The 25744-nt window shown below is 41.4% G+C and overlaps 1 protein-coding gene across 1 annotated transcript in view; it reads left to right on the top strand.

The window, feature by feature from the left end:
- ZCCHC7 (zinc finger CCHC-type containing 7) overlaps positions 1-25744 on the top strand; it is a 149425-nt gene that overhangs the window by 56865 nt on the left and 66816 nt on the right. The window contains exons 3-5 of the mRNA XM_066604460.1: positions 14978-15021; positions 19608-19733; positions 22109-22279. Coding sequence (XP_066460557.1) covers positions 14978-15021; positions 19608-19733; positions 22109-22279 — 341 coding nt within the window. The remainder of the gene's footprint in view (positions 1-14977; positions 15022-19607; positions 19734-22108; positions 22280-25744) is intronic.

Below are 25744 nucleotides of genomic sequence, written 5' to 3'. Positions count from 1 at the left end.
AAAAGAGAGGGAGTTAAGCTAGAAATTAATTAGTATTCTAAGAAAATCTGACACCTTCAAAGAAACAAATAAGCATGCCATGTTTCAAGCGGACTCGTAAAACAGAAACCATTCAATTAGAACTAAACAATACAAATGGGTCTGTATTATATTGGTTTGTTTTCTATTGACATGATTAAAATGGGCATTCTCTCTAAGCTCTTCAGAAATGGCTCTTTAGTCTATGGAAAACTGCCTTCCCTAATTATATGTAATACTATGGCTCTTCAACTATTCATAGGAGTAGAACGAGGCAGACTGTGAATGATATGCTTTGGTAGAATATTATTTCACAGTATTTTTTTTTTTAACGAATCAGATAGAATTCCTGTACTTCTCGTTAAAGGGGTTGTATCATGATTTCCTATAATGGACATCACTGAGAAGTCGCTCTCTCAGGACCCTCCTCTATGAGCCACAATGGGCAACTGCTGTTCTGGCGGACTTGTAAAAGTAGTAAGAAAATATCTTGCTGTCCACGGTTGGTCATCATGGCGCCTCTGACCAGACATCCCCTTTAATTATTGATAAAAATGGTACTACTAGTCACAAGAATTGGTAAGGGTTTGCCGTTTTTATTTGTGTGTTAATTAATATAAATGGTTCTTCATTATGAGAATTAATGTATTAACTCAAAGTGAATGTTGTTCTATAATATTGATATCATATGAAAATCCTATAATAAGAAATATGCATACAAAAATTCCATATGTGCTGGGGTTTTCGAACATCACTTAAAATTTGCAAGAAGTTCTTGGTTAGCCCCTTGGCTGTTTACAATTAATTGGACGATATATGTAATTTATACATATGGAAATGCAAAAGAGACCGATCGTGTCTCCCTTCTATCCTTGGTCCCAATGAAAATAAGATGATGTTTTAAAAGCTAAAGAAAACATGGCCACAATTTGTATCTGTCTAGTCTTTACCCTATTCATCTAAAGGCCGACCCTGAAATGTGGTGATGAAGCATTACTGATGAACTTGACTGTCAGCCAAACTCAAAATTAGAGCTGAACAAAAGGAGGACTAAGCTTTCCTTTATCCTTTGCTTGCCTATGTCATTCTGTCTTGGTTTTGGTTTAAAAAAAAAAAACATGGAAAAATATTACACTCTTATTAACAAAGCCTGAAGGCTAAAATTACACTTGGGAATTACAAAAACCATGATCTTTCCTCTAACTGAGTTTATAGCCATATTGAGTAATGACTCCGTTTCCACAATTCTGTACACAGTTCTACTCCACGCGGGTATGGTTGTATCTGATGATTTCCTTCACGGCAGAAGCATAGAACCACTTTGAAATAGATATCACAGACCTTGTAATGCACAGGAGATTTGCATCCATTTTAGTATAGACTTACCTCAGATGCTTTTGATAGGTCTTCTCGGCTTTGGTGGCTGTCCCAAATGCCCAACTTCCACCAGTCGGATATTTATTAAACATGCTAGAAGTATCTATTTGTTGAAACGTTTAAGTACATGTCTGTATACACAAAAGTATACCTTTGGGCATGGTATGGCATTTTATCATTTGGATGCTGTATTGTGGTATTTTGAGTGGTGTTCTATACATATCCATTCTTAAAGGGGTATTCTCATCATGTCAATAGCATATTGCTAGGCTATGCAATCACTTTATCTTTGGTGGTGGTCCAGCCTCTAGAATCCCTACCGATCCCGAGAATGAACTGACCAGAATGTTGATTTAACGCCATAACCCATTCTAGGCTATCTCTGAACAATCAGGGCAGGTATCTGCAGTCTAGTTCCATACACTTGAATCAGGCTGTGCTGCGGTTTAGCTTCACAGTATGTGGCGGGGAGCCTGTATGCATGGAAACACAGTTGAGGGTACACAGCGTTAAACTAGTGTTGCTGCCCCTTAATCAGTCAGGATTGATGGTAGTCCCGGAGGTTGGGACACTACAGATCCTAGAGTGACTGCTTATCCTAGCAGTATGCTATCACTTTATATGCTTGGAATACACCTGTAAGCCAATTTGGACATTAAATGCATCAAAAGTATTGGTGAGCTTTTGGCTAGGTCACCTATAGCAGATTTGTAGGCGTGAGTTGCTCAAGACCCTTGATGATGAACTAATGACAAGATTCTACGGACTGTCAAAACACCATCCATATCGCAGTGGCTCAGTGTGGTATTACAGTATTACAGCCATTTAAGTCAATAAGAAAGATCTGGAATGAGGTTTTGCAGTTCTGGCGGTCTGTAGAAACCGATCAGCCTACTTGGCAGGCGTGCCAAACGATGGACCCCTACCAATCTGCTATTGGTGACCTAGCTTCAGGATAGGTCATCAAGAGTTTTGATCCTGGAAAACCAACACCCTCAATGGCTATACTGGCACAGGAAGCATTGTGGACTGCAAACTGTTTCGAGCTTTAACGCCCATGTAGTTATACCTACATTCGTAGTGCTAGGAGGTAGATGTGGAATAGTGTAGCTTGTTTGAGTGTATCTTGGAATCCACTTGGTTTTTGCCTTGTGGTGCAACATTTCTTAAGGTTTCTGGCTACTTTCTGTCAAAATTAATGTTTTGCAAGAAACAATTGAAGGGACTTTTTATATATCCTTGCAGCTTACCACACTGTTGTTCTCCCTGCTGCCTGTAAAAAAAAAAAACTGTATTGAAATGAACATGGCGGCGCTCATCATGTGATTTTTTAACACATCGCTTCCCCGATTGTGTGCCCCACCCCTCCTTATTTCTACTCGGCTCTATCCACTCCAGCGCAGGTAAAGGTACAGGTACGCTTTCTGCCTGCACCTCTGTACAAAAGTGGACCAAGTTGGGGACAAAGTGGGAAGTGGGTGGAACAGCTGGGGAAGCGATCACATGGTTAAATCACATGACAACCTTCATTGGTATGGGTGAGAGAGTGCGGCATCTATTCCTGTTGTCACTGAGCTTTGAGATGAGCAGTATGCTAAGCAGCGGGGATTAGAGCGTCTCTTCTACTGAAATACAATCATTTTTTTGCAGAACACATATTTTGCAGAAAGCGGCCAACCCTATTGAGGTCATCCTGGTCCCATGCCCATACACGTCTGATGAGCAATCGGTCAACAGCTATCTCTCGACACAGAATGTTATCCTTGTACAAATTCCACATTTTTGGGGACATTTTATGTTTTTGGCATCTTCCCTCATGATATTTTTAAGACTGAATATACAGGGTTCACCTCCATATATACACACATTAATCGTTGATTGAAACTCTTCGCCATGTTTCAGGGATGAAAGGGTGTTTCTTCTTCTTGAAAACTTCTTTATCAGGAAAGAGATGCTGCCCTTCAAATGTTCTACCTTCCAAAAAATTCCAAAAGGCATCTATACAAAGCTCTGCAGATCCTGCTTACAAAGCAGTTATTGTCCTCGAAAGAATGGAGAGTGATGTCTACTCTGATATTAAAACATTTTAGCACTCAGTATGAGTTATGTAAATTAAACTTTTGCCATTCTGAGCAAAGCATCATCTTCTGCTGAGTCAGGCATGAAAACTGACATTGGCGTTTCTTCTATTACAACTTTCCAGCCTATATTTAACTTCTGGAGATCATAAACTAGTAGAAATGCCAATATACCGCTATACTGTGTTTAACGCTCCATCGTGGATCTGCAATGTGCATTGATGTATTGGCCGGGGTCAATATAAATTTGTAGTTACAAAAAATACTTTTTTTTTCTTTTCTTCCTCCGGAACACCAGCGTATTTGCATCTGTTAATTCACGGACTGGACGCGGCCACATTATAGCCTATAGGGCTATGCACACTATCAGACTGAATTACAAGTAAAAAAAAACTGATCGCTTGTCCTTGATCATGAGCGAGAATTGGAACATGCAAATGCATATCAGTGTTGGGCCTCCATATATCGGACAGCACACGGCGTGTTGTCCGATGCGAGTTGCGCTCAAGCAGCTACGGCACAATTCGGACACACGGCAAGAATGTCGGAGGCCCAAAGCCATCTTGGTTGTATTTAATCTGATCAAAGTCTTCGAGGGGTTGGATAACATTAGAAAAAGGGTCTTTGTTCCCCCCCTCCCCCCTCAGTAACAGCACTATGTTTTTCATGAGACAAGTTGTGATATTTAATGGCTTCACTTAAAGGGGTTGTCTCGCGGCAAACATCAAAATTTTACTTTACCCCATTCCCCCTGTCACCCCCCCTGGCATAAAATAGCAATTTAAAGCGGTTTTTAAGCCGCTTGCTACTCACCGATGTGCTGAAATGTGAAGTTTTAAAAATCTTCTGCCTAAGATGGCCGCCGGTCCTTTCCCAGGGATGCACTGCGGTTTTCTCCCATGGTGCACCGCGGGTCTTCTCCCATGGTGCACCATGGGCTCTGTGCGTTCCATTGCCGATTCCAGCCTCCTGATTGGCTGGAATCGGCACACGGGGCGGAGCTACGATGACGACGCGGTGACCAGCTCTCCGGCACAAGCGGCCCCATTCACCAGCCAGAAGCACGGACTGCGCAAGTGCGTCTAAAAAAGCAAGAAGACAGCGAAATTAGACGGAGCCATGGAGACGGGGACACCAGCAACGGAGCAGGTAAGTGAATAACTTCTGTATGGCTCATAGTTAATGCACGATGTATATTACAAAGTGCATTAATATGGCCATACAGAAGTGTATAACCCCACTTGCCGCCGCGAGACAACCCCTTTAATGTACCATATGATATATTGAAAAACTTTTACCAAATTTACTAAGTGGGGTGAAATGGAAAAAGAATTGAATTGTGCCTTTTTTGGGCAGAGGTTTGTTTCTGCCACATACATGGTGCAGTAAAAATGACATGTTAACTGTATTATTGCATCAGTACAATTATGGCAATACCAAATTTAGAGTGTGTTTTGTTTTTGTTTTTGCTTTTTTTTATAGTTTCAAAAAGAATTACTTTTTGTTGCCATCTTCTGACCCCCACAGGCAGGGTCTGATTTCACTGCGGTCTCATGCCCGTGGACATATGAGGCCTAAAGCTGCTACTCCTGGCAGCCAGTGCGTGCAATATGTATTCTTTTAAAGTCAGGGGGGAGGGAAGGGTGGCATAAAGATCAGAGGAACTCATTTTTCCATTCAGCTTATGGTGCCAGGAAGAGCAGCCATAGGGAATTTGATTTCCCCGCAGTCTTCAGATCATGTAATCTTATTTTCACCACCTGAAATTAACTAACTTGGCTTCAAACAAGGTTTTCAGTCCGCATAACTCCTGTTTTAGGGACCCTACCACACAAGCTCTTTGGAGAGGGCACTGCTGATAATTAGAGGCTCCTGTCACACAGTTATAATAGAGGAGATCCGAGTTCAGCTTCCTAACTGCATACATATGGGCTGTAGTTTAGTGAATATAGAAGGTAAAGATGATTACAGTGTCCTCCCAGTAGAGAGAGATGGTACAGCCTCTAGCTGCTCATGTGATGATGTTCTGATGCACCATGGGATTGATGGCACAGAATAGTGAAAATGCAGGGACAAATCTCAGCATCAAGATGGTTCTTGATGAGCATCAGACATTAGGATGTACTGTATGGAAGTGACAGAAATATACATAGGAGACATACAGAGTGAGACAGTCAATCAGGTGATGGAAAAATGTGTAGCCCTTTAAGAAATGCAGAGAACAAGCTGGCAAACCTCTGATGAACCCGACACTGATGTGAACAAGCCCTTAGAACTGTTTTACCTCTGGTTATATTTCCTACTGGTGTACAGAATGCTGCAGTTAACCAGTGGATCCTGACTACAAACGACCTTCTGTGTAGTCAGGTTCAGTAGACGCTCCCCAGTACTGTTCACCATAGCACATCATCCAGTAGCTGCTTCACCCCTCAGATGTCACACAGCAGGATACAGCGACTGAGCAGTAACGTCTGAGCAGCAGCAAGAAATAAGAAGACATTACAGCCCAGGATGGTGATTGGGTTGGATCTTTTTAAAGAGACATCCTGAAAATGCAAAAAGATAGAAAATGCTCCATAACCTATACAAAAATAGCATTTTCATTTTAAAACTGATCCTCTACTTTAAGTGGATCCATTTAATGCAGGCTTGCAAGCAGAAGCAGGAACGTTCCCCAAATCTGGCCTGGTGGGGGTTATTTGGAGAATTATAGGGATTGTTTGGGGACATAGTGGAGGACGATTGGTGGATTTTTTTGGAAGACAATGGGGATTTTGTGGAGGACTGTGGATTAGGATTATTATGCAAGGCCTTTTTTGCATATCTGTGGTGGCAGATATCACAAAAACTATGCCTGGACGTTTTTTTTTTTTGCTTTCCAGCTCCCGTTAGTGTTTGTGTATTTATTGTTCAGCCTAAAACAACTCTTTCTTCCAATGTTGCCCGTAGATGCCAAAAGGTTGGACCCTTCTGATTTAGAGCATTTAGAGAGATGCTTTACAGCAGCTTCGTAGGCCATTTTCACAATGGACAGGAGCTCACCCATTGACTTGTATGGTAGACTGTTCTAGGCATGCTCCGTGACCTGTAGAGAGATTATTTGCAAGAAGGGGGAGTGGATAGTCACAGCTGAGCACCTATTGTGAATTGTGGATCCTGTGTCACCTCTCGGTGTAATCCTGCCTGTGATGTTGGTGAGATGACTGCTGCAAAGCTTCTCTATCGGACTGTTATTAGGCTCTGTGGTCAGTGGGAAAAATACAGGATTTTAGGATTTTTAGTTTTTTTTAAATATCGATTTGTGATAAAAAAAAATGTAGCAAAAATCCCCCAAAATTCTGAAATATGTTCAACACAGAAATGGGATTTATATAATAGGTGATTTTCTGATGACACATTCTCTGCTGTGGTCCAGCTTTAAGAGCACCTGTTCACCTGCAATCGCACCCATTAGATTCAGAGTCCGATATTAGTTAATTGTTATGTGGGTGGTCTGCGCTGTGCCAACAGTTTAGGTGGTTTGATTGACACTGGACGGTGGAGACCACCCGTATGTAAGATAAAAACAGAGACTAAATCAGCGACAAATTGGCTGTAAAGGTATGCAGCCAGTGTTACCAAGCCAGAGAGTGTGATAGATCCTCCGGCACGTGACGCCATCACATGCAAGTATCCCAAGAATTTGACAAGTAGAATTAAAGGTACACAAATCACCTTGTTTTCTGTCCTGTGTTTCCTGCAATTATTTTGCACTTATTTTTTTAAAATTTTAGAATACATCTGCTCTTGTAACCTGTTGTTTAGGTTAGATTGGTAATTGCAGTGTGTTTGCTTAAAGTGTAACTAAGTTTCCAGATTAAGTTGCCATGTGTTTACATTAAGACTAATAATAATTCTAGCCATTATATGAGTTTTAGCACCATTTTTCCCCCTCTGCAAGCTGCATCTGTAATCTCAGATTTAGATTCTGCTCCATAATTGCCTGTAACACACAGACACAACATTACTATGAAAGTGATAAGCAGCACTGAGCAGTGTAGCTGTGATTTCAGTCGCTGGTAATCGCTGACATGACTGATTTATCTACCTGTGTTTGCCTCCAGCAGCTCACTTCCCCATCCCTCTCAAAGTCTTCCATGAGCATAATGAAAGAACGCCACCCACCTTATCCTGTGTTCCATCTGGTTACTGGAGACAGACTTCACAGGACACTAAGCAGTGGAAAGCAAATTAGAAGGAAAGGAGACTACCCCTGGCCCGCACTTTTAGAGTGATTTTTTTTTTTCAGCTTAAAAACTTAATTTTAGGTAAATAAAGTGATTTGCACTTTTGCTAGTTGATTTATTGACTAATTGATTATTATCACATAAGCACAGGTTGTTTGAAAAATTAGCCACTAAAAGTTAAATCCAACCCATAAGTGTAAACATTTTCTCTATTGACATTTTCATTCCCAGATATTCCAGGACTAATGTTAGTATAGCGCCACCTGCAGTTTCCATTAAAGAGCCTTTTTGTGTCCAGTCCACCTCAGTATATGTTCCAAGATGGTCCCTCTACACCACTAGCTATATGGAGAAATCCCTGGTGTGGTGAGCGGCTGCTTCTGAAGCTTCAGTTCTGTCACTGCTCGTCAAAGGAGATGCTGAGTTGCGGTATCTCTTGCCCAGCATATCTTCAGATGTCAGAGAAGACGTAGCACCTTCAGAAGCAGGCGCCTCACCTCACCGAGGATCCATCGGCATGCATAGCGGAGCAGAGAAAACGGCAAGACTGAGGGTGGTTGACCGCTGCCTAAACGTTACAGAGCATACTAAGGCTGGGTTCACACGTAGGGGGGAGTTTGCGGAGCGTAATTGCCACAGAATCGCCGTGCAGACATGCTGCTCGGAAATTCCGCCTACAACTTTTTATCCCGGCGCTCTTGGCTGACGTGGCTCTCGGTTAACCAATCAGAGCATTAGCTTGCTGGAGGCGGGGTATTCAAGCCCCGGTCCCAGGAAGAACTCCTCTGTCGGCGTGCAGTAGGACACAAAAGCCTGCAGCAGTGACTAAGACCAGCGCGAGGACCGGAACACCGGTGATAGGTGAGTATTATTAGACACCCCCCGAAAATAAGACATTGTGCCTCCTCTGAGGCAAAAATGAATGACAGTGTCTTATTTTCCAGGAAACACTAGCAGAAGTTATCCTGTTAATATTTCTTTTCTTTGAACTGTAGGACCGCGGGAGCTAAAGTAGAAAGAATAAAGATATATATGCTGTTTTAACACTTGTTTGTATAATCTTGACCCCTTTGGGTATGTGGGAAAGCAAATGCTCCTATGTAATAAAGTTGTAGAAATACTTCTGTAAATGTAAAGAATTTTTGTATCTTTTTTGCTTAAGGGTAAATGTTAGAGTATATAAAACATAAAGCGCAATCAGATATTGCACTTTATGTTTTATATACTCTTTACCATTTCCCCTTAAGACACAGCTGGCAAATAATGTTAGTATCCCCAAATACATGACTCTATTGTCTTACTAGTATTCCACCTTATTTATCCCAGGCTTTGTCCAGATAACTCGAATATTGTTGGCGGCGAGCCTTTGTCAGCCTCGGTGCCCTGTGTCAGGATGCGATGAAGTGTCTTTTCCGCAAATCATTTATTTATGCCTGTTGTTTCTTTTAAGTCATGTCCATTGTATGGCTATTTAATGAGTTGTGTATCCACCAAGTTAGTCAAAGATCTGGCTGAAACATTTTTTCCCCCTCTCTCTTTCCCACCTCCCCCCTCCCCAACTCACTTTTGTTATGTATTGCCTTGCTAATCCTTGTGTTGAGCGGTATCAGACATCACCTTTCTTGGGGGCAGATAGTCCACTCTTCCGCTTTCTTTGTTCCTGCTCTGCTTTAATAGGAGAAGTCAACAGGGAGGACAAAAAGAGACTGAAAGTTGTATTTAATCAGGGTCAGAAGGGTGGTGTTCAGACTGACGGGCCCACAGGCAGACTAGCCTTTTATGCTTGCCGACACAGATGGCCCAGTAGCATTCATGGAAAGGCAGAGAATGCTTCCCAGTCAAGGCCATTGTAGGCCAGCATCGTTACACTTGATGAGGGTTACCAGGGGCAACAGACAAGTATCGCCAGAACCGTGTGATCACTAGCCTGCGCTATTGAATGTATTGAGTTAAAGTATGGCTTTCCTTTTTGGGGGAAGAAAAAAAAAAAGTAAATGGTCATGTGTTGCATTAAATTTCTTTTATTAGATGTAATTTGTTTCCGGACCCTTTTGCAATCTGCTCTGGGCGAGTGGTAGATTTTTTTTTTCATGACCATGGTTAAATTTGATCATGCCTTATTGTGCTCGCTATTGTATCACAAGTGTGAAAAGAGCCATTTTTTCGGTACCGTATAAAATCTAAAGGAACAGCTAACAATGATTGTTTGCATCCGTGCATATCATTTCTATCGATAGTTATCAGTTCTTATTACTTATTAGTTTTTCCTCTTATACGTCCCCCCCCCCCCACCCCCCATGCAAACATCATAATTTGTATCTATGTTTTGAACACAGGTTATTCTATTTACGCCTCTTGTTAATTACCGGTCAAACCTCTATTGGTGGATACAAGAAATGCCGATAACAGTATACAAAAATATATAATAAATGCACTATCAAATAGCTTTTATTTGCTTATTTTGTCTGTTTTGTAGCGTGTCCGCTCTACAAGCTTTTCCCAACTTTTACCAGTCATGCTACATACATTTTTCCAGACGACATTTTTTTTTTTTTACCCCCTTCTCTCTCGGGTGAAACAAAGGTTAACTGAAATTTCCTCTGTTCCGTACCTGAACAAATCAGCAGTATGTGGAGGAAATCCCATTGATGGCTTGCAAAGAGTGACAGACCCTATTTAAAGGACTCCCCCAACTGTGTGGCAGTCCAAGCATGCCGTGAATTTAACTCTTCCTGCGGTCGCTGTCATTGTAACGTACAAAGAAACCCAAAGAAAAAGTAGACTTTTGCTCGGTGAAAGTTGTGAAGTCCATTAAAAACTCCTTCAACTTTTAATTACAAAAAGGATTAAAAAAAAAAAAGAAATAATACCCCATCCTTAAATGTAAGACCGTAATACACAAACATAACAATAAACAAAACATTGAAAACAAAGGATCTTTTTCCTGGGAATTCCTACAAGGGTATAAAGTAGATATAATATTTGTCATGTGGCCATACTTTAGGAAACCTTTACTCCGTGAAAAAAGTGAATATAGCTTTTATATATTTATACTGCTTTTTAGATATATAGTACGGTAGTCCCATACGGATAGATGGGGCCTCTTATTTTTGGGTTTTCTTTTTCTTTTTTTTTTCTTTGTTGTGTGATGTGACAAATCACTTCTCCATATTATGAGACATTATGACCAGTTTAAAGGGATGTGAAGACCGATCTACCATCTCAGTCACATATACAAGATCAAAACCGAACAGCCGGTTGCTTTACTGGAGCAATTCTGCTATTTGTAACCCCGGATGAGTAACGAACATTGATGAATAGCTGCTATAGATGCACAATAATCCTTCGTTATAGACGATTCTGATCACATTATGTGCAGGTCTGTCCATTCTAGTTTATAATGGCATTCCAGTTTTATATGGTCTTTTAAGGCCAGCCGGGATTTTTCATTGTTCTATGTATTTTGCTCTTTAGCATCGATCTTGGAAGCCGCAAGTGAATGAAATGTAATTTGCTTTGATAATGCAGACAATTGACGGTACGATCACTAGCAGCAACGTTGCATTTTATCTGAAGAACTGTATTTCTTGGGCTATATATTTTCTACTCATAGATTTTCCATCTGTCCCGTTACAGTAGTTTTATCTATAAGAACCATGACCGGTCTTTGCCTCTCAGCATTTTAAGACTAAAAATGGTCAGCACCACTTACGGTCTACAAACGGAGCGATTACTTACGGTTACAGCTTCCACAATCAACTTCTCGGTAGATTGTTTTTCTTATTAAACATGCCATCGCTCTGTCTTACCGTCTTTCACTTAATATACATATATTTCAATTTCGACGTGAACTAAATAATTTATCAATACATTCTGTAATAGCATATCCTTGTCAGTGAGTAAAAGTATGTGTAGATATTCTATCTATATATAGACCTGTGTGTGTGTGTGTGTGTGTGTGTGTGTGTATATATATATATATAATATAATGTATTTATTTTTTTGTAACTTTGTATGAATGCTTTATCCCACACACGCACATTGTATGTACCTCTGGTCTACTTCTATACATTGCCATTTCCTTCCAATTTCATGTGCATGGAATAAAAAAACAACCTCATTGATTAGCAGAAGTTACTAACCAGCATAATCGCATAATAACTGACTCATTATCAATGGCTTCTCATTTTATGCATTTCATGAAAGAGCATTACTGAAAGGCTTAAAATTAGATACGCCCGTAGCCGTTGCGCGTAGAACAGAGAACAGACAAAACAGTCAAACAGATTTCTGGATTTAAAGAGGAAGAAGGGGTGAAGCATGATAATTTGTTCGTCTGACTTTTTAATAGTTAGTGGGATAGTGAGCGTTGTTAATAAATACCCCACAATGACTAGTAGAAAGACCCCGTGAGCACATAAAGCTGCTGTGGTCGAAATAACTTGTTGGCACAAGTACGTAGACCTCTTTACCCTAACCATTCCCGGTTTGAAGTTGATCTATAGGATGGCACAGCCTGCAGGGCATCTTGTTATATTGTGTTATTAATGTCCGTACCCCACGCATTCCCAGAAGTAGTCTCGTATGGAAACCTTCCAGTCTAGTCTTGAAACAAAGGTGTTTTAATTGAGTTGAGCTGTGTAACTTTGTCGCTCCCCATTGTTTTACCATGTACTTTTCGGCAGTGATTACAAGAGGTCACTGCCCCCAATTTACACAGCGTTGTGAACGTCTCTCTGGAGCATAATAATGCAAGCATGAAAAACAGATTTTTGGCAAGCATGGGGCATTTAGCTGGGCATAACTGTCATAGCGTGCCCTGAATTTCACTAAACTGAAAAGCGGCTTTTCTTTTCAGCCTCTGAATCCGTAATACTGCATTCTACAGATCAGTATTTATTTTTTTCATTGATGGGTGTCCAATACCGTTAGTCATTAGGAATCGTACGCCGGTTATATTTTTCACCGCTCTTTTCTTCTCTCGCCATTTTATGAAGATTACTAAAAACAGAATATTTTCTCTACAGTTTCCGGATGGTTTGCAGTAAAGCCAATGCACTCCTTTTTATGTTTGGGATGTTTGCTTCTCAGCTGTTTACCTATTTGGTTTCACGTACGAAGCTTTTAGGTTGGCTTTTATGTTTGTGCTTCCAGTTGCATATATGAATATTACGACGTGAAGACCGGGCGACCGTCCCCGAGACCTTTGCTTTGGGCATCACATTTAGTTCGCTCATTTCTTCCAAGGGAGGAATTTATCAAAGGCTTTGTGCCATTTTCATGATGTTTTTAAAAAGTTGCAGATTTTAGTGCGCGTCATATTTGCATTACAATTTTCTACTTTTAAGCCCTCCCACATTTGGAAAATGGGTGGGGTCTAGTGGGAGGGGCAGGGGCTTTTTCGGCTTGACAGAATTATTAAAAGTTGTGGCAGAAACTGTCATGGAGTATAGAAGAAATCTACTTACATATTGCTGGATTACCACCAGTCTGCTAAGTTGTAGTAACTTATTTAAAATAAAAAAAAAACGGAATAAAAAGCCCATCATTGCAGCTGAATGTGATAACAAATGGCAATTCTAGGTCAGCAGTATGTAATTATGATATATAATTATTATATTCCCACATAGAGTATGTGTAGTTGTCCAATGCGGTATTCTTAAAGCACTCGAAGTGGCTTTACGTTTTCTGTATATTATTCACTTTAATATACTATAAAGATGTTGTTAAGTGATTTTACATCTTTCAATTTTGTACAAAACGCACATTATATAATTTAGAATTTACACAATAACTTAACTGCGATGTTCTAAAGTACAGAATGATAGAAAACTTCTGACTCTTCCAAAATATGTCTAACCCCCTTCAGTGTAGAGATTGCCGTTGGTTTATATTAAGTAATGTGACGTGTTTAAAAAAAAAAAATAGTATCCAAAGACAGAACTCATCAGTAATCGTATAGCCGGTGGTCTTTTAGGTGTTTTTAGCGAAAACCATTATCGTTGGAAAAAAATCCTTCAAATGAGCGAAAGTGAACAATGACCTTCAGTCTAAGGCCTCATGTCCACGGGGAAAATCGGGCCCGCTACGGATTCTCCATGTAGAATCTGCAGCGGGTCCCTCCTGCCCCGCGGACATGAGCGCTGAAAATACAAATAAATGAGAATAAACTCACCTCCCATCCGCTCCGTTTCTTCTCTTCGCGGCGGCGTCATCTTCTCTCGTCGCGGCCGGATCTTCATTCTTCGGCTCGGCGGATGTGCATGATGACGTCGGTGACGTGCCCCGCGCATGCGCCGTGCCGAAGCAAAATGATCCGGCCGCGACTGAGAGAAGATGGCGCGGCGCCGAAGAGAAGAACCGGAGCGTGTAAGTAAAATATGATTTTTGTGTCCCGCGGATCCGGACGGCTTCCATAGGCTTCAATAGAAGCCCGCGGGAGCCGTCCCCGCGGGAGACCCGCATGAAAATGGAGCATGGTCCAGATTTTTTCATGCTCCATTTTTTTTAAAATCACTTTTATTGACGATCCGCGGGTATTTATCTACCCGCGGGTGGTCAATGCATCCCTATGGGGTGCGGATCCGCGCGCGGGAGAAGAGTTAAAATCCGCTGCGGATTTTAATTCTTATTTTCCCCGTGGACATGAGGCCTAAGCGAGGCAACGACTGAGCGACGAAGGAGAATCCTTCTAGGTACCACATTTTCAGATAAATAAAAAAAAGTTTGGTCAACTCTAATTCATTTAACCATCTGAGATATCGACATATAACACCAAAATAAGGCAGTCTTGTAATGCTGTCTGCAGCCACAGACTACAGGGTGGCATAAAGTCGCTTCTGAACTTGGAGGGCAATGCTGGATGATGGAAGCACTCTACTTGTAAAGGGGGCAGTTCTCATTAAGAGCGTTGTGTGGCGCAAAGTACTAAGGCAGCAGAAATACAGTCTTAAGCTCTGGCTCACTACCTGAAGGTTGCAAGTTCAATCCCCACTTGGTTCAGGTAGCTGACTCGAGGTTGACTCAGCCTTCCATCCTTCCGAGGTCGGTAAAATGAGCGCCCAGCTTGGTGGGGGTAAATAAATAAATGTCTTGAAAGCGCTGCAGAAAAAGTTGGCGCTATACAAATAGGATTTATTTAGGAGTATTAGGAAATTGGTGTTTATATTTAGATTGGAGATTGTGTAGAGATTTGTATTTTGGTTTATCACAACCTCTTAGTTGTGGTTGTTGGGTATGAGATTCAACTGAAGTTAATTGAGTGTTTGTTTCCTGCAGATACGGGTGGAGTGGAATGGTCCGTTATCGAGAGGGACTCAGAGGTACGTTCACTTAACTCTCATAGAAAATGTGGGCCTCTTGTAAAAAATCTGCAAAAAGTAACTTGCTACACCCACACTGTAATACATGATTCTTCTCATACACTCACTGAGCGTGGGAAGACCAGTGTAATAGGATTGGCTTCCCTTCTTGGGATGGAGACCAATCTGGGCCGTATCCCAGGACTAAAAATGGTTTTGTTGCATTTTTTGTGTGTGTATAATGTAAAAAGATTTTCCATAAAATATCTACGTGCCGCTACGTTTCCACAGATTCTATAACCCGTACGCTGGACCTCAGCCGTAGACCCAACACACATTTTCAGAATCCTAAGCGCTTCTTTAGTTCTTACAAGGAATGTCTTGAACCTTTCTACAGTCACGGTAAATGTTCCATAGAGAGAAATGGAATAGCTCCTTCCTGACCCAGTAAAGGAACTCCATCTCCGTTTTCCAAAAATACAATCAAATAAGCACAGAATAAACTAAAACTCAGATATCTAAAGCCATTGTCTCACTTTAAATAATGAGCAATCCTAATATTCCAATCTAATATCAAGCCTAGGGCCTTATTCACACAAGCATGTCCGATTCTGCCTGCTTTTTACAGCTGTGTAATCGGTGTGTCATCCATTTTTTTTCTCACGCACAGAAGTAAAAACTGAAGGAATCCCAATTTTGTTCCCTAGAATTTCTTAGTATTGTCCCCCCGCCCCCCCCCCCTGACCTCTGTGTGCATTCCATATATATTTTTTTACTCTACTGAACCCATTGACTTGAATGGGTAACGGTCTTACAAGAATTCGGACCATTTTGCAATATTAAAATATAGCAGTCATGTGACAAGCAGTCAAGTGATTGGCCAGTTCATGTCCCTAGTGTGACTAAAGGAAAGCACAATAATAATTTTTTAAAAATATTAAAAGTCAAACTTCCTCTTTTTTTACATTTTTAGATGATAGGAAAATTAATCGACTGGTACAGCGTCCAAACTTTTAAAATATTACAATATTTATCCTGGTCAGTGAATGAAGTTAAAAGAAATTACACAAGGCCAGAATTGGGGGGGTATTTTGCCACCCCGCCTCTAAAAAGAGGAAAAAATATATATAAAAAAAAATAAGGGATCAATACGTTATAACAAGTTTTCTATGTACCCTGTAACTCCACATTACTCATATAAAATAAGTCACACGGCCCCATCGAGGGAAGAGTAAAAAAGGGTATAGCGCTCAAAGTTTATTATTATTTTGGCGTATAAGGCGACTGGGCGTATAAGATGACCCCCCCCCCCCCCCCAACTGTCACCTTATACGCCGGGAATACAGCGGAGCAAAAAAAAATAAAAATCATTACTCGCCTCCCCCGGCATTCTGCGGCGCTGCTGCAGGCTGTCGCTCCCTCCTGGTCCCCGGCAGAGCATTGCTTTCTGAATGCGGGGCTTGAAATCCCCGCCTCCAGAAAGCTAATACTGTGATTGGCTAACACACGCCGTCAGCGAATCACAGCCATTCAATGACATTAAATGCCTGTGATTGGCTAAAACACACGTGCCTTCAGCCAATCACAGCCATTCAATGACATCATTAAATGGCTGTGATTGGCTAACACATGTGCGCCTTCAGCCAATCACAACCATTCAATGACATCATTGAATGGCTGTGATTGGCTAACACACGTGCGCCTTCAGCCAATCACAACCATTCAATGATGTAATTGAAAGGCTGTGATTGGCTGACGGCGTGTGTTAGCCAAACACAGTATTAGCTTTCTGGAGGCGGGGATTTCAAGCCCCGCATTCAGAAAGCCATGCTCTTCCGGGGACCAGGAGGGAGCGACAGCCTGCAGCAGCGCCGCAGAATGCCGCGGGAGGTGAGTAATGATTTTTTTTTTTTTTTTTTTTGACCCTTTCTTTTTCTTGTATTACCGGCGTATAAGACGACCCCCGACTTCAGAGTAGATTTTTGGCGGTTCAAAAGTCGTCTTATACGCCGGTATATACAGTAGTAAAATCAAGAAATCCTTTAGAAATGTGGTACTCTGAACATCTGAAGGCTAAGCTCAAAGAACAGCAGCACAATTGCATATTGTTCAGTTATATTATAAGGTAAATCAAGTGGTACCATTGAAAAAATTAAAACCTTTTTCCACAAAAATATGCAAACTCATATGTTGCTGGAAAAATAAAAAAAGGTGAGGAAATGGTGTGCCGTGACACAGGGGAGGGGCTAAAGGCATGGGGCGACACACTTATTAGTGTTTGACAAGAAGAGCGACTTTCATGTAGGTAAGTGTCCTCTGCTCTAATGCTAATGATAAGAGTATCATTGTCACAAAAGTCTATAATTGCCAACTACCGGATCGTGGAAGAGAAATGCCAATTTATCAGTTGTGGTTTCCCCACGATTTTGTATACCGTATATACCGGCGTATAAGACGACTTTTGAACCCCGAAAAATCTGCTCTGAAGTCGGGGGTCGTCTTATGCGCCGGTAATACAAAAAAAAAAGTGTTAAAAAAAAAAAAATCATTACTCACCTCCCCCGGCGTTCTGTCGCGCTCCGGCAGGATGTCGCTCGCTCCTCGTCCCCGGCACAGCATTGCTTTCTGAATGCGGGGCTTGAAATCCCCGCTTCCAGAAAGCTAATACACACGCCGGCAGCCATGACAGCATTGAATGGCTGTGATTGGCTGAAGGCGCACGTGTTAGCAATCACACCCATTCAATGATGTCATTGAATAGTGTGATTGGCTGAAGCCACGTGTGTTTTAGCCAATCACAGCCATTCAATGATGTCATTGAATGGCTGTAACTGGCTGCCAGCGTGTGTATTAGCTTTCTGGAAGCGGGGATTTCAAGCCCCGCATTCAGAAAGCAATGCTGCGCCGGGGACGAGGAGCGAGCGACATCCTGCCGGAGCGTGACAGGACCCATTCATCTGTATGGGTGCTTACGATCTGCAAATTTGAAGGCTACAATCAATTAGGGAGGAGAAGAAAAGGCTGAGAGGTGGGATTGTGTATTTTTTTTTCCCCGCATGGATGATCTGCAGGACATCGGCGCTGGGAAAATAAACACAATCTGCGATCTCCCGGAAGCAATAAAAAAAAATTCAATTTAATGATGACTCGCAGTGCATTTGCTGCAGAAATCCGCTTGAAAAATCTGCGCGTGCCGTGGACATGACGCCCTACTGTGTAACTTACAGGCCCTGTCTGATGGAAAAAACAAATTTAAGAGCTATAATTTTTTTTCTATTTTTTTGTTTACATGACCGTATGCTAGCCTGTTTTTTTGTAGGACAAGTAGTACCGCATATACTCGAGTATTAGCCGACCTGAGTATAAGCCGAGTCAATAAGTTTTCACTACAAAAAACTGGGAAAACTTGTTGAGTATAAGCCGAGCTATACTCGAGTATATACTAGGTAAAAGAAAAAATCTTCCAGCCGGCGTCTGTGTCTTTGCAACAAGCTGCTTGAATTCTCCCTGCTGGACGACGGGGGGATGACAGCGGAGAGAATTCAAGCAGCCTGCCACACCGCCGCAGGAGACACAGACACCGACTGGGAGGCGAGTATGGAGGGTTTTTTTTAAGCCTTCCCTGACTCGAGTATAAGCCGAGGGGGCTTTTTCAGCACAAAAAAAGTGCTGAAAAACTAGGTTTATACTCGAGTATATACAGTAATTTAGAAATGTACCATTTACTTAACCATATAATGAGTGCTTCCTTTTTCTGGTTTGAGCTATAGACTTCAGTCAGGCTATTTTCTGGGTACATATGGAGTCCACCATGGAATTCAATGTAAAAATATATATAAATACACAAAAATTCTATTTATTTTATATATTGGGCTGCACGGGTGTACTAAAATGGTAGGCACAACTCCACTAGGCCTCCAGCTGCCATGACAATCACCTGGCACTCCGTGGGAATTAGCTGTCCAACGATTTGGATGCCTTAATCGCTATTAGCCGCGGCATCTAAGTGGGGGAGGTAGCCACCGCATATAGAGCTGTTTAGCTCCTAGCCCCTACCCATACAAGCCCTTCTGCCGTACATTTACTGTGGGACATATGGAAAGTTTTCAGGAACTATATTAATAGCACACAGGAAGGGGAGCTGTGCTTTTATGTGAAGGAAAAAGTCTCTTCAGACCAAATTAAGAAGGTGGCATGACCCATCAAATGTTTGTCGCCTCTTGAAGACATTTATCCTTTAGAGCAGCTCCAACTCCGGTCCTCAGGACCCCCAACAGGCCATGTGTTCAAGATATCCTATAGTAAGAACCCTTGTGCCTGAGGGACCAACAGTAATTACATCATATGTGCAGCACTGAGGAAATCCTGAAAACATGACCTGTTGGGGTCCCCGAGGACTGGAGTTTGGAAACTCTGCTATAGAGAAAAGAAACCTCGAATCCTCTTGGGAAATTTGGGTTGAAATGTAAGTTTACATGTAGATGTAAAGGGCTCGGCATATATTGTTTTCTGGGTCTCTTATGTGAAGAATGGATCATGATGTTTGTTTTAAAATGGGGATTTTATCCATTTAATGAGCCATTGAATTTTTATTCTGCCACATTTAGGCTCCGCTCACAAGGTACACTCCACTGCGGCCTTTGAGCAACCGCTACTATACAGAGGATAAGAATGTTATATGCAGGAACTGTAATTTTCGTGGCCATCTGTCGAAAAGCTGTCCTCAGCCTAAGGTAAGATGAAGATCATTGTTCCTTTAAGGGATTATCTTAGGAGGTCGGGACATCTTATAACTTACCTGTGAGCACATTCTCTTAATGATATGAAGGATTGGTTACAAGTAATATTTCATGAAGGGTACAGCCACACGCTCCGGTGATCACTTGTAGCCACATGTAGCTTAAACAGCTAGTCCAGGTGCCGCCCGGCAATTACCGAGGATTGTCATGTAGTTCTGGTGGATCACGGTAGTGTGTGCGGTCACAGCAACAATATGTCATGTCACACACATTAAAGATGTATCAACATGCAGGATACTGAGAATCAATAGGAAACTACTAGGGGGTATGCACACGTGCCATTGTTGTGTGTCTTGCCCCTCCATTTTCTCATAAGAAAACAAGAAAAAAAAACGTTGAGAATTTGTAAAGAAGGTTGCAAAAATGTGACAGAGCTGTGATGTATGAATGCAGCTTTATTATTAATTAAAGGGCTTTTCTGGGGGAGGGGGTTGTAAATAGAGATGAGCGAGTATACTCGCTAAGGACAATTGCTCGAGCAAGCATTGCCCTTAGCGAGTACCTGCCCACTCGGGAGCAAAGATTTGGCTGTCGGCGGGGAGCTGCTGGGGAGAGCGGGGAGGAACGAAGGAGAGATCTGTCTCTCTCCATCGCTCCCCCTGCTGACTGCCGCAACTCACCTGTCACCCGCGCCAGCAGCCGAACCTTCTCTGTTGAGTGGGCAGGTACTCGCTAAGGACAATGCTCGATCGAGTAATTGTCCTTAGCAAGTATACTCGCCCATCTCTAGTTGTAAACATTTAATGGCCCTATAATAAGATAAAATTAAACGCTCACCTATCCCGGTCACACCCCATCCAGTGCTTTCCTGTTACCATTGAACGGAATCCAGGGGAAGCAATGGGCGGTCCCGTGCCATTCATTGTGCATGAGACCGCTCAGCCACTCACAGGTTAGCAGTGATTCTTCCATGGCCGCTGGAGCTGGCTGAGCGGTCTTATGCACAAAGAATGCCATGTGACTGCCCCCCTTCTACAAGTTCCGAGCTGCAGTGCTGGACAGGGAGTGTCCGTAATAAGTGTGTAATATTTTTCTTCATTTTAGGCCCATTTTAACTTCTTTCTTTTTTTGTTAATATGCAGGAAAACGCTTTTAAACAATTCTTAATTGTTCTTAAACGTGGGTATATATGTTTCAAAGCTGTTAATGTTCTCAAGTAGTATAAAGTAGAAAACCTGTTGAATTTACTTAATTTAATTTTAACAAATCTCATCTGGATTGTGCAAAAGAGATCCCCAACAATGCAAAGGATGAAATCTGTGGCAAATCCACTGCTAAATCCACACCCTCTGCAGATTTTGCCTCAGTGGATCAGAACCCGTCAGCACATACCCTTAGGGTTATTATGGTAAGGTTTTACCAGACCTCCATCTTCCAGCTCCAACAATTTTTTGACTTTGGTTCTAGACAACTTCTTTTCTCCTTTTTTTTTTTTTAATGGAAAACATGAGCTCATTCATATATTGGTAACATCCCATAAACAGGTCACATGGGCTGTTTACGGGACATCACTGATGATGTTCCTCTTCACAGCCTGTCATTGGCTGTAGCAGTCACCCAAGTAAGCAACCACGTCACCACTACTGCCATTGTAAATGAAGACGGGCAGGAGTGTGGGAGCCATGATGGAAGAGCGGCAGAGGCGTGAGCATATATTTCTTAATTTTAGGGACTTGTTCACATCAAAATTGAAGGATCATCTGCGAAGTTTTGTTGCTGATTTCTGTTAAATACAGGACCGGCATGCAGCACTAAACACTATTCTGTACTGTAAAACGACGGACAGCTGAACACACACTAAATGGGCCCTATAATAGGCGCAGCATGGATCCGCTTGGCCATTGGATTTTCTTTTCCTGCTCCCGTAAAGGCAATGTGAAGGAAGCCTTACACGATCCCCCCCCGTCCCACTTCGACTATCACCAATGTCACATGTTTTTGAAAACCCCTTTAATTCCAGTTTGCTCCCTGACAAACTGCCCGCTGACTTCTTTGTTTTGACTCCTTCATTTAGAACGGTAAGGTAAAATAAATGAACTGGTCCTTTTTTTATTGTGATCATTGTTGTTTTTTTTTTCAAAATTTGCTGTTTTTTTGTCATACTACTGCTGAAATAACATGGATTCATGTGCTGATGTATGAGCTCATATCTCACTTGTTAAGTCCATCATTATAGCTGTACTGGGAAATAAAACCGATTTACTTTTTGTTTATTTTTTTTTCTTTCTGACCAGCCTTTGCAGCCGTTGGTGATCGCAGACGTCATATTAGTAACAGATAGTGATAAAGTTTCTTCTCTCTTTTACCAGAAATTGCCGGCTTGTTGCCTTTGTGGCACACGAGGACATCTGCAATACTCATGCCCAGATCGATATTGTTCCAACTGTTTTATACCCGGTCACTTCCACAAAGACTGTACGGAGCGACCTTATTGGCTGAAGAAGTGTCATCGCTGTTGCATGATTGGCCATTATGCGGATGTAAGTATCCTTATATCACAGTATTTTTACTTAAATTCCTTTAATTAATGTAATACTTGAACATTAAGTTTTCCTGGGAAGTAACTCAATTTTACGAGATATAAGGGCTAAAAAAAAGTTAAAAGTTTCAAAACTAGGTGAAGAGTTGGGTTATTTTTTACTCAAGAATCTCTTATACATTTTAATAGTAAGTAACAACCAATGCCTACATTTTTTTATTAATTCGTTATATAACTATCCCACCCGTTACATATAAGAAAGCTAGAATTACCTTGGTCAGTTATTTCTTTCTGTCTGAAACTCCTGTCCTTTTTTTTTTTTCTTTTCTCCTCATGGTCATGTGATCTCAGCTCTGATCAGCTCAGATCTACTTGGGGGTTATGTGTTCCTTTTCTAATCAGATTCTTAGTTTGTTCTACCATTGAAACTGGCTGCAAGGGGATGTAGGAACTTCTATCACAGTTACTGATGATGATCAGCACAGCACCTGTTAGACAGTTATGATGGAGGAGATCACAGCTCATGCTCCTGACTCTATACTTATGGTCTGTAGTGTATTTATATCAATATAGTAGGTAATGCTAATTAAACTGTCCCCCCAAGCAGACAGAATGGTATAACCATAGCTAATGCTGTGCTGATGCATCATGGCATAGACATGAAACTGAAAGAAAAAAAGATCTCAGCTTGAGACGGTGCCTGATAAGTATCAGACAGGGGGCTGTGCTGCATGGAAGTGGTTGTAATGCACAGATGAGACTTCCATAGTGTGACAGGCAAGCAGTTGAGGGGGCAGGGATGAAAAAATGTGTTTTCGCTGGAGTGGCCCCTTAAAAGAATCAAAACTGTTATTACATCAGTGACCGAATATTTTAAGTACTGAAAAAAAAAAAAGAAAATAACAGAAACTTTAGGGGAGACTTATGAATACTGGCCTAAATTAGACAAGATAAAACTAGACCGGACAGAAACTGCACCAGTTTTATTACTGTAGTTTGATGCTCTTTATGGGATAACATTGATGCATCTTACTAGACATTTAGGCAGTTTTCTCTTTCTTTCACGTGTTGTATAGTTTGGGCCAAAATAACAGTGACCGCTCTTAGTATGTTTACCACATGTTAGGACTTCTGAGTCCTTTTATAGGCAGTTTTCAGAACGGTCTAATGAGGTACAAAAAGTTTCTAAAGCGCATAATAAACTTGGTATAGAGTATGTACGCCACTTTTTGTTGTGCAGTGTGTTTCCGAATTGTGGTGCATTTTGCTTAGTAAAGCTTAATTGCATGTGGAAGATTATAGTATGCGTTTAACCCCTTCCCAGACACACATACAGCTATGTAATTTCTGAATTAATATCATTTACCATGTTTCAAGAGGTTAATATAATTCCATGGAATGTGCTGGGTAGGGTGGACAATATTAAATGATATGCTGTTTTTTTTCTCATCTATTCACCAGTTTCTACCAGCTATTGTTTGTCTTTTAGAAACGCACTAAAAAGAAAATGATGTACCATATACTTGCTTCAGCGTTCAGTATGGACACATTCTTTTCATTCTGTGTACCTGAGTTATTCACATGGAATAAGTGTACTGATTCATAAAAATATCTCTTTTATATGTGAGTCATCTCTTATAGATTCTGTGGGTGGATTTGTTTGTCTTATATATATTATTGCACAAAAAAATTATTTTTGGTGGTAGTATAAATACCCACTCCGTATTCCAGCGAATGTATTAAGAAGGTGATGGAAGTTGTGGCCATATACCCTGCTGTCCCTATGTTAATTGGCGGAGATTTTAATAATAGAATCTCTACCATGAACACTGTGGGATCACTCTGCTCTGTCATTGATTATGAATGGCGGGGGATTTTGTTTGGATAGGGTTTGAAGGTTAAATCCCTTTAGGTTGAACCAACTAGAATGTAGGAGTCTCTTATTCGATTTTTTTTTCAGATTCATATGGGCTCTTCCTCAGTCTCTATAGAGTGGGATGCTATGAAAGCATTTATACGGGGTCATTATATACAGATTAGCTTACATAAGTCTAAATCTCTGGATTTCATTAGGGCCCTCCAGCAGCGAGTCTTAAATGCTGAGCAAGCATATATATATATATATTCTCCCGCTAATCAGCTGGAAATTAATTGGAGAGGGGCACAGTCTCAACTTGTGGTTATTCTGAAAGGGGTTGTAAAAAATAAGCACCTTTTTTTGAATCGAAAGATCTTTTGAGGAATGGGAAGCAGGGGGTCGTTTTTTTTTGTCTTCTATAATTAGGCATAGAAATGATCATCTTATCTTGCAGCATTGAGAGTGTCTGATTATTCTTTGGTTATAATGGAGAAAAAATGTCTCCAAAGTTTTCTTCCTCAATTTTTTAAAAACTTATATGCTTCTAAGTTAAGGGTGGATTGTGGAGATTTCTATGAATATTTGTCTTAGGTGAAATTGCCAATTTTGAATGATGATCGGAGTGATTTTAGAAGACCCTTTTGACACTGAATGAGTGCAGTAGCAGCACTTGCTAATGACAAGTTGCCTGGGTTGGATGGTCTTCCAATGAATTTTTAAAGTGCTACCAGGATATTCTTCTACCACATTTATTGCCGATGTTTAATAAATCATTGCATGAAGGTATACTTCCACCATCAATGAGAGATGCTATGATTGCCTTAATTCCTAAAGTGGGAAAGGATTTGTCCCATCCTGATTCCTATTGTCCAATTTCTCTCTTGACCACTGATGGTAAAATCTGGGTGAAGGTACTTGTGAAAATTTTACTTTTAGTAATGACTCATTTAATACATGAGGATCAGTCTGGCTTCATGTCAAGCAAATCAATTGCTATTAATTTAAAGGAGATGTCTCATGAAAGCAAGTGGGGTTATATACTTCTGTATGGCCATATTAATGCACTTTGTAATATACATTGTGCATTAATTATGAGCCATACAGAAGTTATTTCACTTACCTGCGCCGTTGCTAGCGTCCTGGTCTCCATGGTTCCGTCTAAAATCGCCTCTTCTGGCGATTTTAGACGCGCTTGCGCAGTCCGGGTCTTCTTCTTTCCTCAATGGGGCCGCTCGTGCAGGAGAGCGCTTCCGTGTAGCTCCGCCCCGTCACGTGCCGATTCCAGCCAATCAGGAGGCTGGAATCGGCAATGGACCGCACAGAAGCCCTGCGGTCCACCGAGGGTGAAGATGCCGGCGGCCATCTTCACAAGGTAAGTATCAAGGCGCCGGACCGCGGGGATTCGGGTAAGTACTATGCGGTTGTTTTTTTTTGATCCCTGCATCGGGTTTGTCTCGCGCCGAACGGGGGGGCTATTAAAAAAAAAACAAAAAACGTTTCGGCGTGAGACATCTCCTTTAACGAGGTTATACCTGAATCCTCAGGTGGATCAACGAGTTTGTGGAGCAGGGCTGTTTTTTTCACTCAACACTGCCAAAGCTTTTGACA

The sequence above is a fragment of the Eleutherodactylus coqui genome, chromosome 5, assembly GCF_035609145.1.
Source record: "Eleutherodactylus coqui strain aEleCoq1 chromosome 5, aEleCoq1.hap1, whole genome shotgun sequence".
Classification (NCBI taxonomy): Eukaryota; Metazoa; Chordata; class Amphibia; order Anura; family Eleutherodactylidae; genus Eleutherodactylus; species Eleutherodactylus coqui.
Note: the sequence above shows the minus strand (reverse complement) of the source record. Positions and strands in the feature narration are given on the sequence as shown.